Raw genomic sequence first — 17,951 nt, forward strand, 5'->3', positions numbered from 1 at the left:
GATGTAACAGGGTGGCAGGAGTGGGAAGGAGACTGATTTTTCACGATAAAGTGGACCCCCTTTATCCATAGTTCTGCCTTTCATGCTTTCAGGTACCCGAGGTCAACCAAAGTCCAAAAATGTTTAAATGGAAAATTCCAGAAATAAATGATTCATAAGTTTTAAATTGTGTGCCATTCTGAGTAGCTTGATGAAATCTCATGCTGTCCTACCTGAGATGTGGATCATCCCTTTGTCCAGCTTATCCATGATGTGGACCCCTCCACCTGGCAGTCACTTAGCCCTCACGGTGATCAGATCGATGGTCATGGTATCCAAGTGCTTGTGTTCAAGTAAGCTCTATGTTACTTAATAATGACCCCACGTGCAAGAGTAGTGATGCTGGCAATTCAGATATGTCAAAGAGAAGCTGTAAAGTGCTTCCTTTAAGTGAAACGGAGAATGCTCTTGACTTAATAAGGAAAGAAAAAAAATCATATGCTGAGGTTGCTAAAATCTATTGTAAGAACAAATCTATCCATGAAATTGCGAAAGAGGAAAAAAATTTGTGAATAGAATGTTTAGAATTTTGTATTCTCTGTGGTTTCAGGCATTCACTGAGTGTCTTAGAATGAATCCCCCCACAGATAAGGGCGGGCTACTCTATACCCTTTTATATCTTTAGAATTTTATACAATGCAAATATTTTTTAAACATTAATTTTAAAAATAATTGTTAAAAATCCCTTAGAAAGATGTTCTCTCAGTAAGTTCAGTAGCGCCCACATTTTCCGTCACACTGAAACAGATCTTTGGTTTAATACCAGACGACATAGTCTGCATTGCATGTGAGTGCCAAGCCGTGTGGGGAAAAATAGCCTGTGACACGGTGCTCAGACTGCAAGGGTGTGTGGGAATGAGGTGATGAGGGCACAGTGGGTTCAGACATCCGGTCTTGTGCTCACTGGAAGATGCAGCACCTGTGGAGTGAAATGGTGAGCCCATCCCCACCCCCACTGGGTGTAGTGTAATTTCCCTCTCTCTCCACTTCTGAGCAAGTGTAAGTTGAATTCAGAGCGTAAGTTGAATTCAAGTCTCAAACCTCCTGGGCTCAAGCAATCCCCACCTCAGCCTCTCAAGTAGCTGGCACTATAGGTGTGCACCACCATGTCCAGCTAATTTTTGTAGTTTTGTTTGTTTGTTTGTTTGGTTTTTTGTAGAGATGGGGGTCTCACTATCTTGCCCAGGCTGGTCTCAAACTCCTGGGCTCAAGCAGTCTGCCCACCTTGGCCTCCCAAAGTGTTGGAATTACAGGCGTGAGCCACTGTGCCCGGCTTTCTACATAAGTCTTTTACTACATTATTTTATTATTTCTTAGAAGCAAAATGATTGAGTCAAAGGTATGAACATTTTTAAAACTCTTGTGATAGAGTGCTGAAGTCTCTTCCAAAGTTTCTCAGTTTGCTGTTCCACAGCACCCTCACTGGCACTGGGCATCCTCTTGTTTAAAAGCAGTTTTTAATTTGAAAAAATCCAGTCTTAATAACTTTGCCAATACATCTGAATAATAGGCTGGAAGTCAGAGATGTCAGTGTTACCTTTCAGCTTGAATGGGATTTGGAATATTCCACCCCTGCCCCATGCTGTATAGAGTAGTGCTGAGGAGCCTGGGCCTGTGGTCCGAGCCTGGCCCTCCACCCTGCAGCAGTGAGATCTTAGATAGGCCGGTTCATGTCTGTGAGCCTCAGGCTCCTCCCCTGTAAATGGGGAGAATCAAGTGTCTACTTCTGGCACTGCTCGGAGGTGCTACAAAACCGTGAGCCTGCAAACAGAACCATGAGCCTGCAAACCGTGTGTCATGCCCCTTGGCAGGCCTGCACAGCATTAGCATGGAGCTCAAAGAGTTAAAGATGTAAAGAACTAAAACGCTCTGCTACACGTGGGTTTAATACACTTGGCTGTTATTTTGAGTGAAGAGTGGAAATATGAATTTTTTTTTGTTTTTTTGTGCGTGCTTGTCTTTATTTTCCATGTTTTCTGCAGTTGACATGTTATTTTGTTATCAATATATAATCTATATTATTCTGTATACTATGCCTATTATGCATTACAGATAGAGAAACAGACAAAACTCATTCAGCATAAGAAACTGGGGGGAAGGGGTCCTAGGGAGGGTCCCATATAACAGGTAGGGAAAATGAGATCTTGCACTCTCACATTGCCTAGCAGAATAAGCACTCAAGTATTTATGGATTTGGTTGAGTGCTACATATTTATCTCAATACTAATAATGTTGACAGTAGCAACCAATACCAGATTCATTTGAGCTACACAACTAGGTGGTGACAAAGTAATTTATGTATTGACCTATTAGGACATAGCATGTTTTCATGTGTTAATATCAGATTAATGTGAGGACTTGCAAGAACATCTGATGGCTGCATGGTAGCTTAAATCTTTAGGAAGTAAGCTGCATGCCAAATAATAGACCTTCTGATCACATATTTAAGATTCAAGATGTAGAAGAAAACCCCAAAGGAACATTTATAGCATCCAGCCGAGTGACTAAAGAGTGTGCCCCAGTGCACCAAACTCTTGTGACAAGATTTTCTTAAAGGAACAAAAAATCTCCACCTTGATTTGTGTCCTATAGTGGAGTTGTTTCCCAAATCAGGCTGTTTCAAAGAACATATGAGACAGCGTATGGCTAGCCCTCCCATCCCAAAGCAAATGTTTGTTTTGTTGCAGTGATGGAAACATTTCCATTGGTGAAGCAAATATTTAGAGCTGAAAGAAACATTTGGGCAGCCAGGATGTGTCAAAATAGAACAGATGTCTGCCTTTTAAAAACACATTTAAAAAAAAGCCACCTTGTTCTTGGCTGTTGTGGTCGCAGCCACAATGGGTTAAGCAAGAAGTTAGAAATTGTGGATGTCTTTCTGTTATAATCCTAGCTCCTAGACTTGGCTTTGTATCTTTTTCTGTCTTGGTTTTTCTCTTCCAGAAAATGGGGTGAACCATTGTGATTTTGTTGAGGATCAAGTCTGGTTGGTTTGTTTTCCCCAGATATTTTCTTTGTTCTTAAATTTATTTATTTGAATCAGAAATCTATTCACAGGGAACAAAATTCATAAGGCTAGGCAGTGAAAAGTGTTCTTCAATCTCTGTTCCCCAGCAACTAGTCCTCTCTATAACCAGTGTTACCTGTTTCCTGTCCTCTTTTTCTTTCAGGTATACACACTGTGTGTGTGTGTGTGTGTGTGTGTGTGTGTGTGTGTGTGGACTTCTCTGTACCCTTCACCTAGTTTCCCCCCCATGCTCCTGATGTTCTCTTTGGCTTTCTTCTTTCGGGGGTGTTAATTCTAAGAGTTTGCTTATTTAAAATATGCAGACTCTGTCAAGTGGCAGAGGGCAGCAGGTGTGTCAGGCTGCCCATGCTCCCCACCCCCTGCCCCTGCCCAGCACAGAGAGCCCCGTGTGGGAATCCAATTCTGGGGCTCACATGGGCTGTGGGCAAGGCCCTGCCCCTCTCTCTGTCCCTTTTTCTTGATCTATAAAACAGAAGGAAAAAAAGAAAGAGAACAGGAGAGAGGTCAGATAAACTCCAATTTTTCTTGCAGTTCTGAATTTCTTTGGTTGTCAAAGACAAGTTGATTCGTTTTTTTAAACCACCCTTCATGACCTCTTCTGAAAACAGGAGCAAGATTTAAGTGTCACTAAAAGTATTTATCAATTTGGCTTTTCCATGCATGATGCACAAACACACGTTTGGCTTACTTGGCATTTAAGTAGCAGAGATTCCTGATTACCATCCCCTTGGTCTTTAGGGACACAGTTTCTTCCCTAGGACTTACTTACTCAGTATACTGTGGGAAGGGCTGACTTCTCTACCTGTTGCCAAAGACCTACTGTCCGTGGCAGCTGCAACAATATTTGTCCTGCTATTAATCCGCTGGAATCGGTCAAATATCGAAAATAACTTCTCTTTGTTTTTGTTTCTAATTTAGCAGAGAGGGATTAAAAGAAAAAAAAAACCTTTAGATTATATAGATCTAAAAATAGACATCATGGATGCTGATTGGAAACCCTCCCAGTCTTTCATATGAGAGATCTCAATTTGTGTTACACAGAGGGGCAGCTCACTTCTGTCTTGTTCACCAGTTATACTACTCCCCAGAGAAGCTCAATAAATTTTATAGGAAAGTTTCCTCCTTATGCGGAAGGAGCTAAGCTCAATGACTGGTGTGTCTGATATAATTTAGGGCTCCAAGGGAGTACGCCTGCCTTGTGGAATGACCTATCAAAAGTAAATGTACAGAAACTTTCGATCTTGGTTGATTTGGCTGTGTCATTGAAACTGCTGAGCACTGGACCCCGTGAACCCAGCCTGTCTGCTTTGGAATTAAACTGCTCCCCCAAACCCGCATTTGATTCACTGCTAAAATGGCCTTTCGTATGTTTCACTGGTAGTGACTTCTGAGCTTGCCTGCTGTTGTTCCACGGTTTCCACCACTAGCCCTTTGAAACCTCCAAACTTGGACTTGGTTGAGTTTTTACATCCCTCTTTGCCTCTTCTGTTGACATTAGGAAAGCAGACCTGCCTTCTCTTTAGGCTTCAAGTGGAACAAGCCTGCCAGTTTCCTCAGTCTTTCAGCTAGCAGTGAAATACATTTTGCACTGGCTTTTTTACTCAGTGATTTATACTGGGAGACGTGGCTGGGTGATATCCAGCGTCCTTTTGTCTTTGTGTTTATTTTTCTTCCACGTTTAATGTATTTAAAGGATATATTGTCTTTATGGTTCACTGGGATAAGGAGGGATTGGTGCAAGTTTTAATGAGCGGTGCCCCAGCTCTCTGTGTTGAGCTGAGAATTATCTTCTTGGTTAGATATCTTTCTTTCTTTCCTTAGGTGGCAGGAGGCAGTGTTTTGCTGCTTTTTGAAATAATGTTTCTGCCTAACGATTTCTAGAAGGATACCGAGAGGACATTCAGCTTCAGGGCATCATCAGCAACTTTTTCTCCTGTTGTTTGAACTTCCCTCATTTAAGGAGAGGGGAAAGTCTCAGGTCTTGTTCTTGAATTTACATATCAATATTAAGATGATGGGAACCAGCCCCCTGCCACTCCCCATCAGATCAATTCTTATAAAAACTCTTTCATTCAGGGTCATGACATTTGGAACTAGTTTTCTCAGAAACTGTTTTCACTGCTTGGGAATAGTTAATCAGTGGAGGAAAAAGTGTTTGGCTTATCTGCTTAATATTTTAACCAAGTGAATTAGACAGGTTGGGGGGCTGGGGGAGGGGATAAGAAAGTGGGTGGGGGAGGCCCCATAAACAAGGTGATATATAATATTTTTTTTGTTCTCCTTTTAAATAAATACCGATCAGCTTTATGTTCAGAGACAATAGGAGCCGTTGGCTTAAATTTGCAGTTTACTGTATTTATGGCTGTAATATCAAGGTGCTGCCGTCGTAATTTCATGCCCCAATGAGAAGAGCAAGGTCGAAGCAAATGCTTCCATCGGCATCTGCTAACACACTAACTCATAAACAAGGCCTGGCTGGATCAGGTGGCACGGAATAATACAGGCTAATGAAATACAGCACAGCTTTCCATTACTGTTAGTTTTTACAGTGTCGTCATTACGTGTAATTTATGTTTAAAAAATTCAATTTTATACAAGGCACTGGGAAATAGGGGTCTCCAGGTCATCCCACGACTTTTAGAGGCTCTGAGAGTCCTTATTGTACTCTACTGTTCCAACAAAATGTTCATAAAATAAAATAAAAATACTTTTCCCTTTCCCCTCCCTGAACCTTTTCTGAGAGTTGATTTTTTCTTTTAATTTGGGGAGTATTTTTAGCCAGCTGTCTTCTCTGCCTCATCTCCTCCCAGAGTGTGCCGGGGCAGATAACTTAGTTGTTCTGAGAGAGGTGACCCCCCTCTCAGTGTCCGTGAGTCCCAGATGAATTGGCCAAGTCCTAGAAATAGAGGGGCTGCGGAGCGGGGAGGAAGAGGTCCCAATGACCAGCCCTTGACTGCCACCTTTGTCGCTGGCCCCCTGGCCCTGTTCCCGTGACCCCAGTCAGATGCCACATTTTTAAAACTAGGGCTGAGGAGGAAGGAGCTGGCAGGAGTTCATTACCTTGCTTATTTTCAAACTCTTCCTAACCCTTCTGTCTTGGTTGTTGTTTGACCTGAAAGATGAAGAGAACACTGCTGTCTTCTGTCATCTGTCTTTCTGCTTCACCTGCACAGGGCCAGGCCCCGTGGCAGTGCCCAGCAGTCACTGGGGACAGCGCTGAGGTTACTTATCCTGAGAAACCCTTGCACAGCCTGTCCCGCAGAGAAAAGACAGCCATTCCGGGTCCCTGGTTTGGTCTGAGTCGTGGGAAAGGACTCTAGGGCATCACAGTCGCAGCCAGTACCCTGCAGCTCACAGAGTCAATCAGTTTGGTTTTATTTGCATTTGAACAGAAACCTTGAGAAAAAGCCAATTTGTTTATCTTCTAGGGGATAAAAATAGGCAAGTATGGCAGCCCTGCGGCCATGCAGGTCAGACACTGCAGCAGTGACACCGGGGTTTTATTAATCAATAAGATGTAGCTCACTTGTTCTGTCCTTTTAAAAAAAAGCCCACCCTGGAGAAGAGATGCTTGGCCCAGCTCCTACACAAGGGCAGCAGTCATCTCCGGGTCCAGGGAGCTCTTCTGGAGGTTTTTGCAAGTAGATTCTAGAGAACTGAGAGAACAAGAAGTCTGCCCCACTCTGGGCACATGGAATCTTCATTCAGAGAGTTTGGTTTGAATTGAGAGCTCTCAGTTTTGCATATCAGGTAACTATGATGTGAAAAGATGAAGCGGCCTCTTTACCTCTCAGAGTCAGCCCGCACCCTCTTCGCCTCCCCTCCTCTCAGAGAAGCTCCTTCATCCCTTTCTTCTCCTTTTGACTAGAGCTAGTGAGTGGAGAGAGTAACGGAACGGGAATTTCTTAGTGTTATTCTCTATCAATAATATATTTTAATCGTCAGTGCTATAGACTGGGTGGCTGGGGGTTGGGGAGCTGCTAGCTCTTGAAAATCACCAAGTGGCAGAAAGGAAGCTCTAGGAAGAACATCTAAAGGCTTAGTGCTAGTGGTGTCAGGTAATGCATATTGATACCTCAACTAAAAGAACATTTAGGGCTTTATTAAAATTGACTAATTCTTCCAAAGATAGCAGCTGAAGGAAGACTTAGATGAATAGAGGAGGGAGGAGGCTTGCAGGATGGTGAAGCCCTTTGCTTCCAGCTCTCTGCCTGCTCAGCCATTGCTCCGTCCCTCTGCAGTTAGATTATTCCTTGCAGATAGCAATCAACTGGAAGGAAGTGTGTGTGTCTAATTTGCATGAGATTATTTAAAACAACAACAAAAAAAGGTCTGCATTAGTCAGGGTGATGGTAAACAACGCAAAGAGAGATGCCTTTTATAATATAGCCTGTGCCTCAGCTTTCAGAGCCAAATATAATTCACTTACAATTGGCAGTTTCCTTTATTATTCCTTTTAACCTTTTGGATTCTGCAAGATCTCAATCTAAGATCAGCAGTTTGTCTTGGCAGTGGAGGGAAAGATGGGGCTAGGGTACCTCGATGTCCTATGTTGGCTCCATGGCAGCACTTTGACCCTGAAGGCAGGGTCATCACAGCACCAAGAGCCAATGACTGGGCAGATAACTAGTTGTGATCTGGAGATGGGTGGGTTGTTCCCACTCAGTCTTCCTAAGTTCCAAATGAATCACCTGAGTCCTGTAAATGCAGTCATGAAGCTGGCCAGTTCTGCCTAAGGTGGGGACATTCCAGAGGAAGATGACACTTAGGGAAGTCTCTGACAGGCATTTGGACTTGATTTAGGGTTAGAATGTTAGAACGAGAACAAGACGAGGACATTCTACCTTTTTCTCTCTAGTATTGTTCAAAAAGTTGTCCAGGCGTCATTTACAGATAGGAGCCAGGGGTTAAGTTCCTGTATTGTTTCAATGTAGCCCCAAAACAATATTCACTGGCTCCTTCCTGTAGATGAGAGTGGCGGGGTAGGGAGAAGAAAATGTAATCCTTTTCTGAAGCTCTTTAACGAGTCTGAAGACCTAGGACATAGTCTGAGTCTGCCATTTGATGTTTTGTAACTCTGGTGTAGTGGAAAGTCACTGGGCTGAAGAGGGAGAGCCTCAAGTGCCCATCGCATCAACACTCTCTACAAGTAGGATGTGGGGCATCGTTTCTACCCTCCTTGGGCCTCAGGTTTCTTATCTGTTAAATGAGGGCAGTGACCAGGATAATGGCCCGGCTCTGAATATGATTCACTGAGATTGTTAAAACGCTTAATTTTTAAACGAAGAGAAAAGATTCATTCACCGTAACTAAATCAAAATCCTGACTCTCCCAGAGAACCAGGGATATCAGAATTTCAGCCAATATAAATGTTGAGCCTCAAATGATAAGGTCTCTGAAAAACAAGAGCTTGGAAGGAAGTACTGATGCCCTTTCAACTGTGGCCTCACTAGTGGGCTCGGCTGCGGTAATGCAACGAACATGTTTTATTAGGAAAATAGGCTTCATAAAAGCTCAGGGCCAGAGGGCAGAACTATGGGCAGGAAGTCCTGTCCCTTTAACCAGCTCCAGCTCTCAGGGCCACAGCACAGTCTGTAACTTACTGTATATTTCCCCAGTGTTAAACATTATTGTACTTGTTTATATTTGAAAGAGCCAAAAGGGAAAATGAGAATGCAACTGAATGCTCCTTTTGGGAAAATTATCTTCATTTGCAGCCAGCGGCTGACAAGGCACACGAACCACCAGGTTTATAAAATTCCGTAGTGTACCAGTGACCATCAGCCTGTGCTGACATTGCAGATGCTGCTTTCTTCTCTAATGGCTGATTATGAACCGGTTAAAACAATGTCTTTCCCACCAGGGTTCCGAAAGGGGTTCCCCTTCCTGTTTAGTAGGAGCGATCGGCAGTCGCTACACAGGCTGGAACCTGAGAGGCACAAACTCAGAGCGGGGGTATTCTCTGTTGTTGCCTGGCTTGCCTGTTGGTCCTGTCCCTGTTCTTCCTGGGAGGTGAAATTATGGGTAAAGCAGTCCCTTTGCAGCAAGCACCCCCTCTCTAGCTACACTCTACCGACCTTCAGCTTTTGTCTTTGGAAGGTGGTATGTGATGCGCTGTGAACCCTGGAAGCATTTTCATCCAGCCCACCAATCTGTTGAGAGCATGGTGCTATCAGGGCAACCCGGTGGCTCTTCAGATTTCCCGGTGGTGAGGCCGTGCCTGCCCTTGGCCAGCTCCACTGTGTGAAGAGGGTAAAGAGGGGGAACAGCTGCAGTTTTAAGTGGGGATAGTCCTCAACTCCTCAGCACAGAGAGGGGAAAAAAGAGTCCAGGGCTGTTTAGAGAAGTTCGGGCATTTTCCTTTGACCAGCTGTGGTAGGGCATGAAAAGTTTGAGGGGTGGCTGCAGTCAACTCACATGCCGGTATGGTGCAGGGCAGAGCTGTGCTTTAAAGCATTAATGTGCACCATCTATTAGCCCCTAGGCATGGAGTATGAGGCACCATGCTTTTGAAGATGCTGATCCTCAGAACCTCCTTGTACTTCATCTACCCCCAGGGGCAAATATACCATGCTGTGGGCCTCTAATGGAGAGCTGCCGACCAGATGTGGAAAAGCTCTCGGCTGTAGTTTAAAAGCTCTGTGTTGCGGCTCGCTTGGAAGTTGGGATTCCCGGAACAGCAAGGGCTGGCCAAGTGGTCTTTTGCCGACTAACAGTGACCTCCCACCTGCTTTTCCCACTCTCAGCAGCTGGAGCGCCTCTGTACACACAGCTACTCCCTGAGCTGGCCCCTTGCGACCTCTCCTTTCATACTTGAGCGCCACATTTCGTTCTGTTCTTTGGGTTGGTCGGGGCTCTCTTCCTCCTCCCAAGAGTCAGTGTCCCAAATTGGCTCAGACCCGGTGGAAATATCCCAGCTGTGTCCCCACTGGAAATGCGGCCTTCATGGGTTTTCATTTGCCTTTTATTCTTCTAGGGGCAAATCCTCTCCACATGGCATAGCCACTGCAGATGGCGCCCTGCTACTTCCTGATGTCCCGTGTTGGTGTGGTTTAGAGTGTCGAGAGGATTTCAAAAAGGGAAAAGAAAAGCTAGCCAAAGGCGATACAGGCACTGTGTGATAGGCTAGAGTAATAATCATCTGAAAGTTTGGGCCTGGCCTTGTTTTGATCTGTTTTCTTGTTTTATTTTCTTCTTTACATTCTATATCCCATTCATACTAATCACAGTCAGTCCTGATTTTTCTTTTTATTTCTGCATTTGTCATAAAATAAAGCAAATTATTCCCGTCTTCAGAAACGATCTAGACTAATTAGTCGTCTCACCCAATAATTAGTTTTTTGTTTCCCTGTCTGTTTTCATGCATTATTGTTAGTTTTTTCCCCTCTTTTTTTTAACACCATTACAGATTAAAATGAGCCACATTTGCAGTTGATGGTATCTGTTTTCAGGGGAAGAATGGAGAATTGCAGTACGGAGCGACTTCAAAAGCAGCAATAAAGTCAAGGATAAATTAAGGAAATTGAATGAGCCACATTTGGAAGCAGTGTTGAGGCTAATATTCTGTCGCTTAAGGTTAAATTGCAACTGAGAGAGGTTCCGGAGAATCTGAAATCGGGGAGGCAACTTACTAGGATGCGAGGCATTCTGTGGCTGTAAAGGTCTTTGCTCAGTGAAGATTTTGTTGCAGCTATGGACACTGGCAAAAGGTACTCACCTGCACTGATGTCCTCTTCTCCCCAGGGCTGACAGATGAAGAGATTGATATGGCCTTCCAGCAGTCGGGCACTGCTGCCGATGAGCCTTCGTCCTTGGGCCCAGCCACACAGGTGGTTCCTGTCCAGCCCCCTCACCTCATATCTCAGCCATACAGTAAGTCACCCACTCAAACTCCTGCTTAACCTTGATTGGGATTCAGGACTCTGGCCAAAGGGCAGTGTTCTGTATCTCCCAGACATAGCAAACCGGGAGAAACTGGGAGCAGCAGAAAGCTCTTGGGTTTTTCCCAAGGAATGTGACACACCCCAGTCTTCTAGACAAACTTTTTAAAGTATGTGACAAAGGTTTAAGAAGAGACAAGGGATCAGAATAAATGATTTTATTGTTGTTTCAGGTATTTTGGTTACATGCAGAAAACCTGTACAACTATTTATTGATTCTGTTCCCATCTCCTCATACCAGTGCTTTTGAATGTTACTGTTTCACTAAAAACAACCTGAACATCTGACTCATGGGTGCATTCTTGTTTGCTCACTGCAATAACCTGTCTCCCACTTATTTTTTTAAGTTAATATTTGTAAGTTTAGGTCAGCCTCCATTTCCCTCCCTCCCTTGTCCTGGCTATACTTTGTACGTTTATGTAGTAGCAGTCTGTTAGGGAATTTCAGGTTAAAACATGAAGGTCCTTTTTGAATGTTGCTTTTAATTATATGAGATCATGACCCATGAGGTGTCTTTAGTTGTTCTTAAATGAAAGCTACTATAGGAATAAAGTTTCTTCAAACAAGTTATAAATGCATACCTCCAAAATGCAGCCAGAAGCCCTCCTTGAAATCACTTATAAAAAGTTTAAAAAGGCTAAAATTGACTACAAAGCTATGGAAAATAGCTCCATTTTGTTTCTTTAATGAAACTCAGCATTGGGCCGGGCATGGTGGCTCACGTGTCTAATCCCTGCACTTTGGGAGGCTGAGGCGGGTGGATCACCTGAGGTCAGGAGTTCCAGACCAGCCTGGCCAACATGATGAAACGCTGTCTTTACTAAAAATACAAAAAATTAGCCAGATGTGGTGGCAGGCGCCTGTAATCCCAGCTACTCAGGAGGCTGAGGAAGGAGAATTGCTTGAACCCGGGAGGTGGAGGTTGCAGTGAGCCAAGATCGTGCTACTGCACTCCAGACTGGGCAACAAGAGCGAAACTCTGTCTCAAAAAAACAAACAGGCAGGGCGCAGTGGCTCACGCCTGTAATCCCAACACTTTGGGAGGCCAAGGCAGGCGGATCACTTGAGGTCAGGAGTTCGAGACCAGCCTGGCCAACATGGTGAAACCCTGTCTCTACTGAAAATACAAAAAATTAGCCGGGCGTGGTGGCACACGCCTGTAATCCCAGCTCCTCAGGGGGCTGAGGCAGGAGAATCACTTAAACCCAGGAGGTGGAAGTTGCAGTGAGCCGAGATCACGCCACTGCACTCCAGCCTAGGTGACAGAGCGAGACTCTGTCTCAAAAAAAAAAAAAAAGAAACTCAACATTGGATCTGTAATCTCTCAAAATGCCTTTTCTATAATTGTTATTTTAATTGTTATTCTCAGAAGTTTTATTTTTTCAAAAAATGATTTAAAACTGTTAGATATCAGATTTTAAGGCCGGGTGCAGTGGCTCACGCTTGTAATCCCAGCACTTTAGGTGGCTGAGGTGGGCGGATCATGAGGTCAGGAGTTCGAGACGACCCTGGGCAACAAGAGCGAAACTCCATCTCAAAAAAACAAACAGGCCGGGCGCGGTGGCTCACCCCTGTAATCCCAGCACTTTGGGAGGCCAAGGCGGGTGGATCACTTGAGGTCAGGAGTTCGAGACCAGCCTGGCCAATGTGGCAAAACCTTGTCTCTAATAAAAATACAAAAATTAGCTGGGCATGGTGGCGGGTGCCTGTAATCCCAGTTACTCAGGAGGCTGAGGCAGGAGAATCACTTGAACCGAGGAGGTGGAGGTTGCAATGAGCTGAGATCATGCCATTGCACTCCAGCCTGGGTGACAAGAGCAAGACTCTGTCTCAAAAAAAAAAAAAAAAAAAAAGTGTTAAGATATCAGATTTTAAAAGGCATATTTTAAAATGACAGATTCGTTTTGATCCCCCAGCACCTGGTCTGAAGCTGCCTTCCTTCCCTCACCTCAGCACTGTTTTCATCCAGCTCAGCTGCAGCCAGGCAGGTGTGTGATCTTGGCGGTAGAGCCAAAAAGGCCTTCTCTTCTCCGGACTTGCTGAAGGGCCAGCCAGTGGGTTGGAATCTGCTGTCTGTGTTACAGATCTTATTTAGAGATCTCCTCCTTTGGCTGTCCACAAAAGGCTGAATGGGGGAGGCCAGGGAGTGTGTGCTCAAGTGTGTCAATCTGTCAGTGCCTTGCCTGGGTGACCCACTGCAGGGTGCAGAGCTTCAGTGGTGAGCCTTGTCCTGCATTCGGGCTACTGGGTTAGCACCTGTGACTTGTCAGCTTGGGGCCCCTTTCTCCTTCCTGGCCAGCTTTTTTTCCAATCCATTGTAGTTGCTTTGGGTCCTAAGCTGACTTTATGTGCTTCTTTTTAACCAAAGGCTGAGTCTCCACACTTTTTCTTTAGTTGTGTCCCTGGGCCCAGCCTAGTGTAATGGGATTTGTTGAGGATAGGCAGCGGCAGCTGGGGTGCAGAATTTTCTAAGACGCACATCTGTTCTATTCCAGCTGTTTCCTCCAGTGGCTTAATACCAAACAGGTCTCTCGGCTACTTGGAAACTTCTTACTCAGAACAAATTGTTCTGGTTGATCACAGAGTTGGCCTAAAACATCATATGTTCACCTACTTTCCATAGACACAAAGGGTTAAACTGTTAGTCTTTGTGAAAGAGGAAAAGAATGGGGTGGGGAGGGGCAATTCAGTTATTTAAATCATACTCATGTCCAGATCACTCTGAGAAAAAGCAATACACGTTGAGGTATTTAGGTAGGAATATTTTTAAGAGCCTCCCAGTCCTAAAAATAAAATACACGTTCTTAGACACAGACTTCTTCCTGCTTTGACACTAGTGTAAAAACAATGGTAATGATAATTTTAAATACCTGAAGTTTTTAGTTGTCATCACTGAGCCTCATTCTTCTCGTACCGTTACATTGCTCCTCTCACTCCGGGGCTGACTCTACCTCTTCACTTCTGTACTTTTGCCAAGGGGTGTCAAAACTGCTTAAAAAAAAAAAAAAAAGCTTGATTTTGATTAATATAGAGAAACAAGACTTTGCCTGACTGATAATAAAACTGATAAATGACATTTGAATTACTTGTAGCGGTAATTTATTACATAAAATATCTTTTATTTGACATGCGATTAGTTGCTGGAAGCATCACTCAATCTGACTAGTTTAAACATGCTCTAAAATGAACCCCAGTAAAAATCAGGGCTGTCTGCTGCTGGCGTTATGAAATATACTAATCCTGGAGTGAGGGAAAAATCTGACTTTAAATATTTAAATGATTAATTGGGTTTATATATATTTTTTTACCTTTCTAACCCCCTTAATTACAAGCAAACTCAGGGGAGTTTCTGAACTAGGTGCGCAATCTGCATGCTTATCACTGAGGCATTGTCTGTGTCCGGGAGGGATTTATGGCCTGTTCATGTGCATTCCTGCCGATTTTACATCTAGATCCCCGGCAGCCTTTTCCTTCCCATTTCTTGGCTTTTTACGGACATTCCATCTCTGAGCCCCAAGCCTAGAAAATGGGATCCCCTGGGCCTAGCCCCAAACACTCAGGTCTCAGGGTAGGGTAGCTTTTCCAAGACCACCCCAGGGAGCCCAGTGCTCTTCACCTTTGAACTTGCTGGCCCACCTGCTCAGTGGCAGGTGTGCCACTGAGTGCCTCTTTCGGCATCTCTGTTCTTTGGTGAATGTGGTTGACCTTGAGATGTTAGCAAATGCCAGTGTTGGCAGAGAGAACGTAGAGACCTGCCTGAATAGTAACAGTTCAATTTCTCAGTATTTTTATTAACCGTCTACTATACGCTCAGTACTGTATCATGCGAGAGATCCAAAACCTGATCTTTAAGCATCTTGCCAGCTCTTTGGGAAAGATAAGATAAACTCTTAAGGAAAGGATAATAATATAAGATGTTGTGATTTAATGCCAAAATTAATTATACAGACAAGAAATTCTGAAGTTCTGAAATACAGAAAAGAGAAGAATTAATGTGGGCTAGAGTCAGGGAAGGCTTTTGTGAAAGTGATAGGAGGTTGGCACCAAGGGGAAGCTTGGTGTCACCTGGTGTGAGCATAAACCAGTGCTCTTGGGGGTTAGAAGAAAGTTGGTACAGTTCAGGAGAAGTCAAGCTGCGATTTGAGAGAAGATCTGACATTCTCCATTTCTCATTTTGGTTTCTTGTCTGGCTTTACATTGGGAGTCAGCGCATGTGTATAGGTGCAGGCCTAGCCCAGTCCTGAGCAGAGGCCTGATAAATGCTGGTTGATTGATTCACACCAAGCTGATTTGTCTTCATCCTCCCAGAGAGACCAAGAAGCTTTGAGATATAAGCAGGACCAGTGTAAATTTTGTCAGATAATAATTTCTTCTTAGATTTGAACATTTTCCCTCCATTGTCTTTGATAAACAATTTAAACCCCTTCAAAGACTGACCTAGAGCTTCAGTTGCCTCTTCTTAAAATAGGATGTCAGTGTCTGAGGCCCGTGAAAGGTTTTGAACCATTTCATTAGAAATCCTGAGAGAGAGTGAGTTATTCCTCTGTTTACTTCTTTTGTAGCCCTGTGTAGTAACATAAACTTATCTGTGATTATCTTAATTCACTGAGCAAGCATTGTTATTGAATGCCTACTGTGTGCCAGACCCCTGGGCTAAAGAGATTAACAAGGCCTGGTTGCTCTGTCTGGTTGCTCCCGTCTGGTAGGAAAGATGGTTAGGCCAACATAGCAGTGCCTGTCAGGTGGCCCTGGTGAAGACGGTGGCACAGAAGAGGTGATGGGAAGCTTCAGAGAGCAGATGTCTGACTGGATGTGGTGGGCTGATTGGTTCAGTGATCAGACAGGATAGACAAGAGCATTCCAGGCTAACACAAAAGCACATAGATGTGAAACTGATGAATTTAAGAAACTCTAGGTTGTTGGACATGGCGCCTGTAATCCCAAGTCTTTGAGAGGCCGAGACAGGAGGAGCACTTTGAAGCTAGGAGTTCAAGACCAGCCTGGGCAACATAGTGAGATGCCATCTCTGTAAAAAAACTTAAAAAACAAAACTAGCCAGGCATGGTGGTATGTGTACTTGGGAGGCTGAGGTGGGAGGATTGCTTGAGCCCAGGAGGTCGAGTCTGCAGTGAACCATGACTGAACCTCTGCACCGCAGCCTGGGTGCCAGAGCAAGGCCCTGTCTCTAAAAAACCAAAAAGAAAGAAACTCTGAGTTATTCAGAGTGGCTGGAGCATGGGATGAGAGAGTCAGAAGAAATGGCTGGAGAAAGGGTGGCTCTGTCAACTCCGACAGAGGACAGCCAAAAGCACAGTGATGCTTTACTTTGAAATGCATCATCTAATTATTTTTGTGCCATACGACCTATATGGCCATTTTATTCTTAGACTAATATTAAAATTATTTGTATCGTCTCAGCAGGTGCCATGAGGTTAGTTAGGGGAGACATGGGTCGGGGGGCATCGGCCGGAGGCCATTGTTCCTGTGCTGAGCCTGTAGTGCCTACGCTATGTGCTCATTGTTGTTCTTCATGGTTAGGCCAGCACTCACTCCTCCAGGGAGTCCTTCCAGTGCCTCCATTCTGACTTGGAGGGAAGCTCCCCTCAAGCCCCTAGACTCCCCACCCCGCCCCACTGCACTTAAACATTTATTCCAGTGTCTCCGCTATTAAACTGTGAGTTCTGAGGCTTAAAAAAAATCTAGTGGCCTGAGGCTCTGACTGAGCAGGTGTTCTAGAAATGCTTGTGGAATGGATTAACAGAGGTGGAAATGTGCTTGAGAATGGAAGGGCTGTCATGTGGACGAGCTGCCCTGGTGGTCGGTCGGTGATACGGTCTGTGAGCTCAGCTGGTGCAGACTGCTCTGGGCAGGCTGTGGAAGAAGTAGGGGATGGGACCCGCTTTCAGGAGCTGCTGTTCATCGTAGAGGGAAGCCCTTCATTGCTTGGAGAAAGACAGGGAAGACCATCCCATGTCACCTTGCATGGTGAGAATGTTGAGAGCTTTCAGAATTTGAGAACAAAGGAAATTCCCAGAACGCTAGTCTTAGGCAAGGCTTTCTGGAAGGGGCAGGACTTGAACTGGCTTTGAAGATCAGTCAGCCATAAGGTAGACCCAAGGCGTCAGGGAAGGCATCACTGTGGAGAGGGGACAGCAAAGGCCCGGGGCCAGGGTGGCCTGTGCGTAAGTGATACGGAGGTGACAGTAAACAGAAAGCATGCATGGGCAGCCTCGAGGTTCCCGTCAGAAAGCAAAATAGCACGTCGCCTCCACCTCTCTCTCTGTCTCTTCCATTTCTCTCTCATGCTTCCATTTCTTTCTCTGCTGGTTTAGCAGACAAATCTCTCTTTTTGCTACCTGAAAGTTACTGGTTTATATATAAAGAAAGTATTTCTTTAATTTTGAGGAAATTGTTTTCTTTTGTCCATGGTGCTGGTTTGGATTAGCAAGCACCCTCTCTCCATTTTGTTGCTGTGTGTTCTGCCTGGTGTGGTGCCATGTGGGGGCTGGATAAATGCCATTTGCGGATGTTGAAGAGGGTAAGTATCACGAGAAGGAACCGAAATGAAGTGATCCTTTCCTTAGGTTTCTTGGACCATTAAAAGTCTTTGGTGTTGGTGGCAGTTAGGATTCTGGCTGTGCTGACAGTTTCTTAGTTTTAGAAAATTCTGCTACAGGTGACAGAGAACTCCAAACAAGAGTGGCTTAAAGAGATAGAGGGGGCCGGGCGCGGTGGCTCACGCTTGTAATCCCAGCACTTTGGGAGGCCGAGGCGGGCGGATCACGAGGTCAGGAGATCGAGACCACGGTGAAACGCCGTCTCTACTAAAAAATACAAAAAATTAGCCGGGCGTGGTGGCGGGCGCCTGTAGTCCCAGTTACTCGGAGAGGCTGAGGCAGGAGAATGGCGTGAACCCGGGAGGCGGAGCTTGCAGTGAGCCGAGA

At 44.8% G+C, this 17,951-nt stretch overlaps 2 protein-coding genes across 2 annotated transcripts in view; both read left to right on the top strand.

Annotated features, from left to right (window-relative positions):
• SRM (spermidine synthase) overlaps window positions 1–17,951 on the top strand; it is a 292,467-nt gene that overhangs the window by 26,535 nt on the left and 247,981 nt on the right. The window lies entirely within an intron of this gene.
• PEX14 (peroxisomal biogenesis factor 14) overlaps window positions 10,782–17,951 on the top strand; it is a 32,112-nt gene continuing 24,942 nt past the window's right edge. The window contains exon 1 of the mRNA XM_032758897.2: window positions 10,782–10,939. Within this exon, the coding sequence (XP_032614788.1) occupies window positions 10,834–10,939 (106 nt within the window). The 5' untranslated portion in view covers window positions 10,782–10,833. The remainder of the gene's footprint in view (window positions 10,940–17,951) is intronic.

This window comes from Hylobates moloch, unplaced genomic scaffold, assembly GCF_009828535.3.
Source record: "Hylobates moloch isolate HMO894 unplaced genomic scaffold, HMol_V3 SCAFFOLD_9, whole genome shotgun sequence".
Lineage (NCBI taxonomy): Eukaryota > Metazoa > Chordata > Mammalia > Primates > Hylobatidae > Hylobates > Hylobates moloch.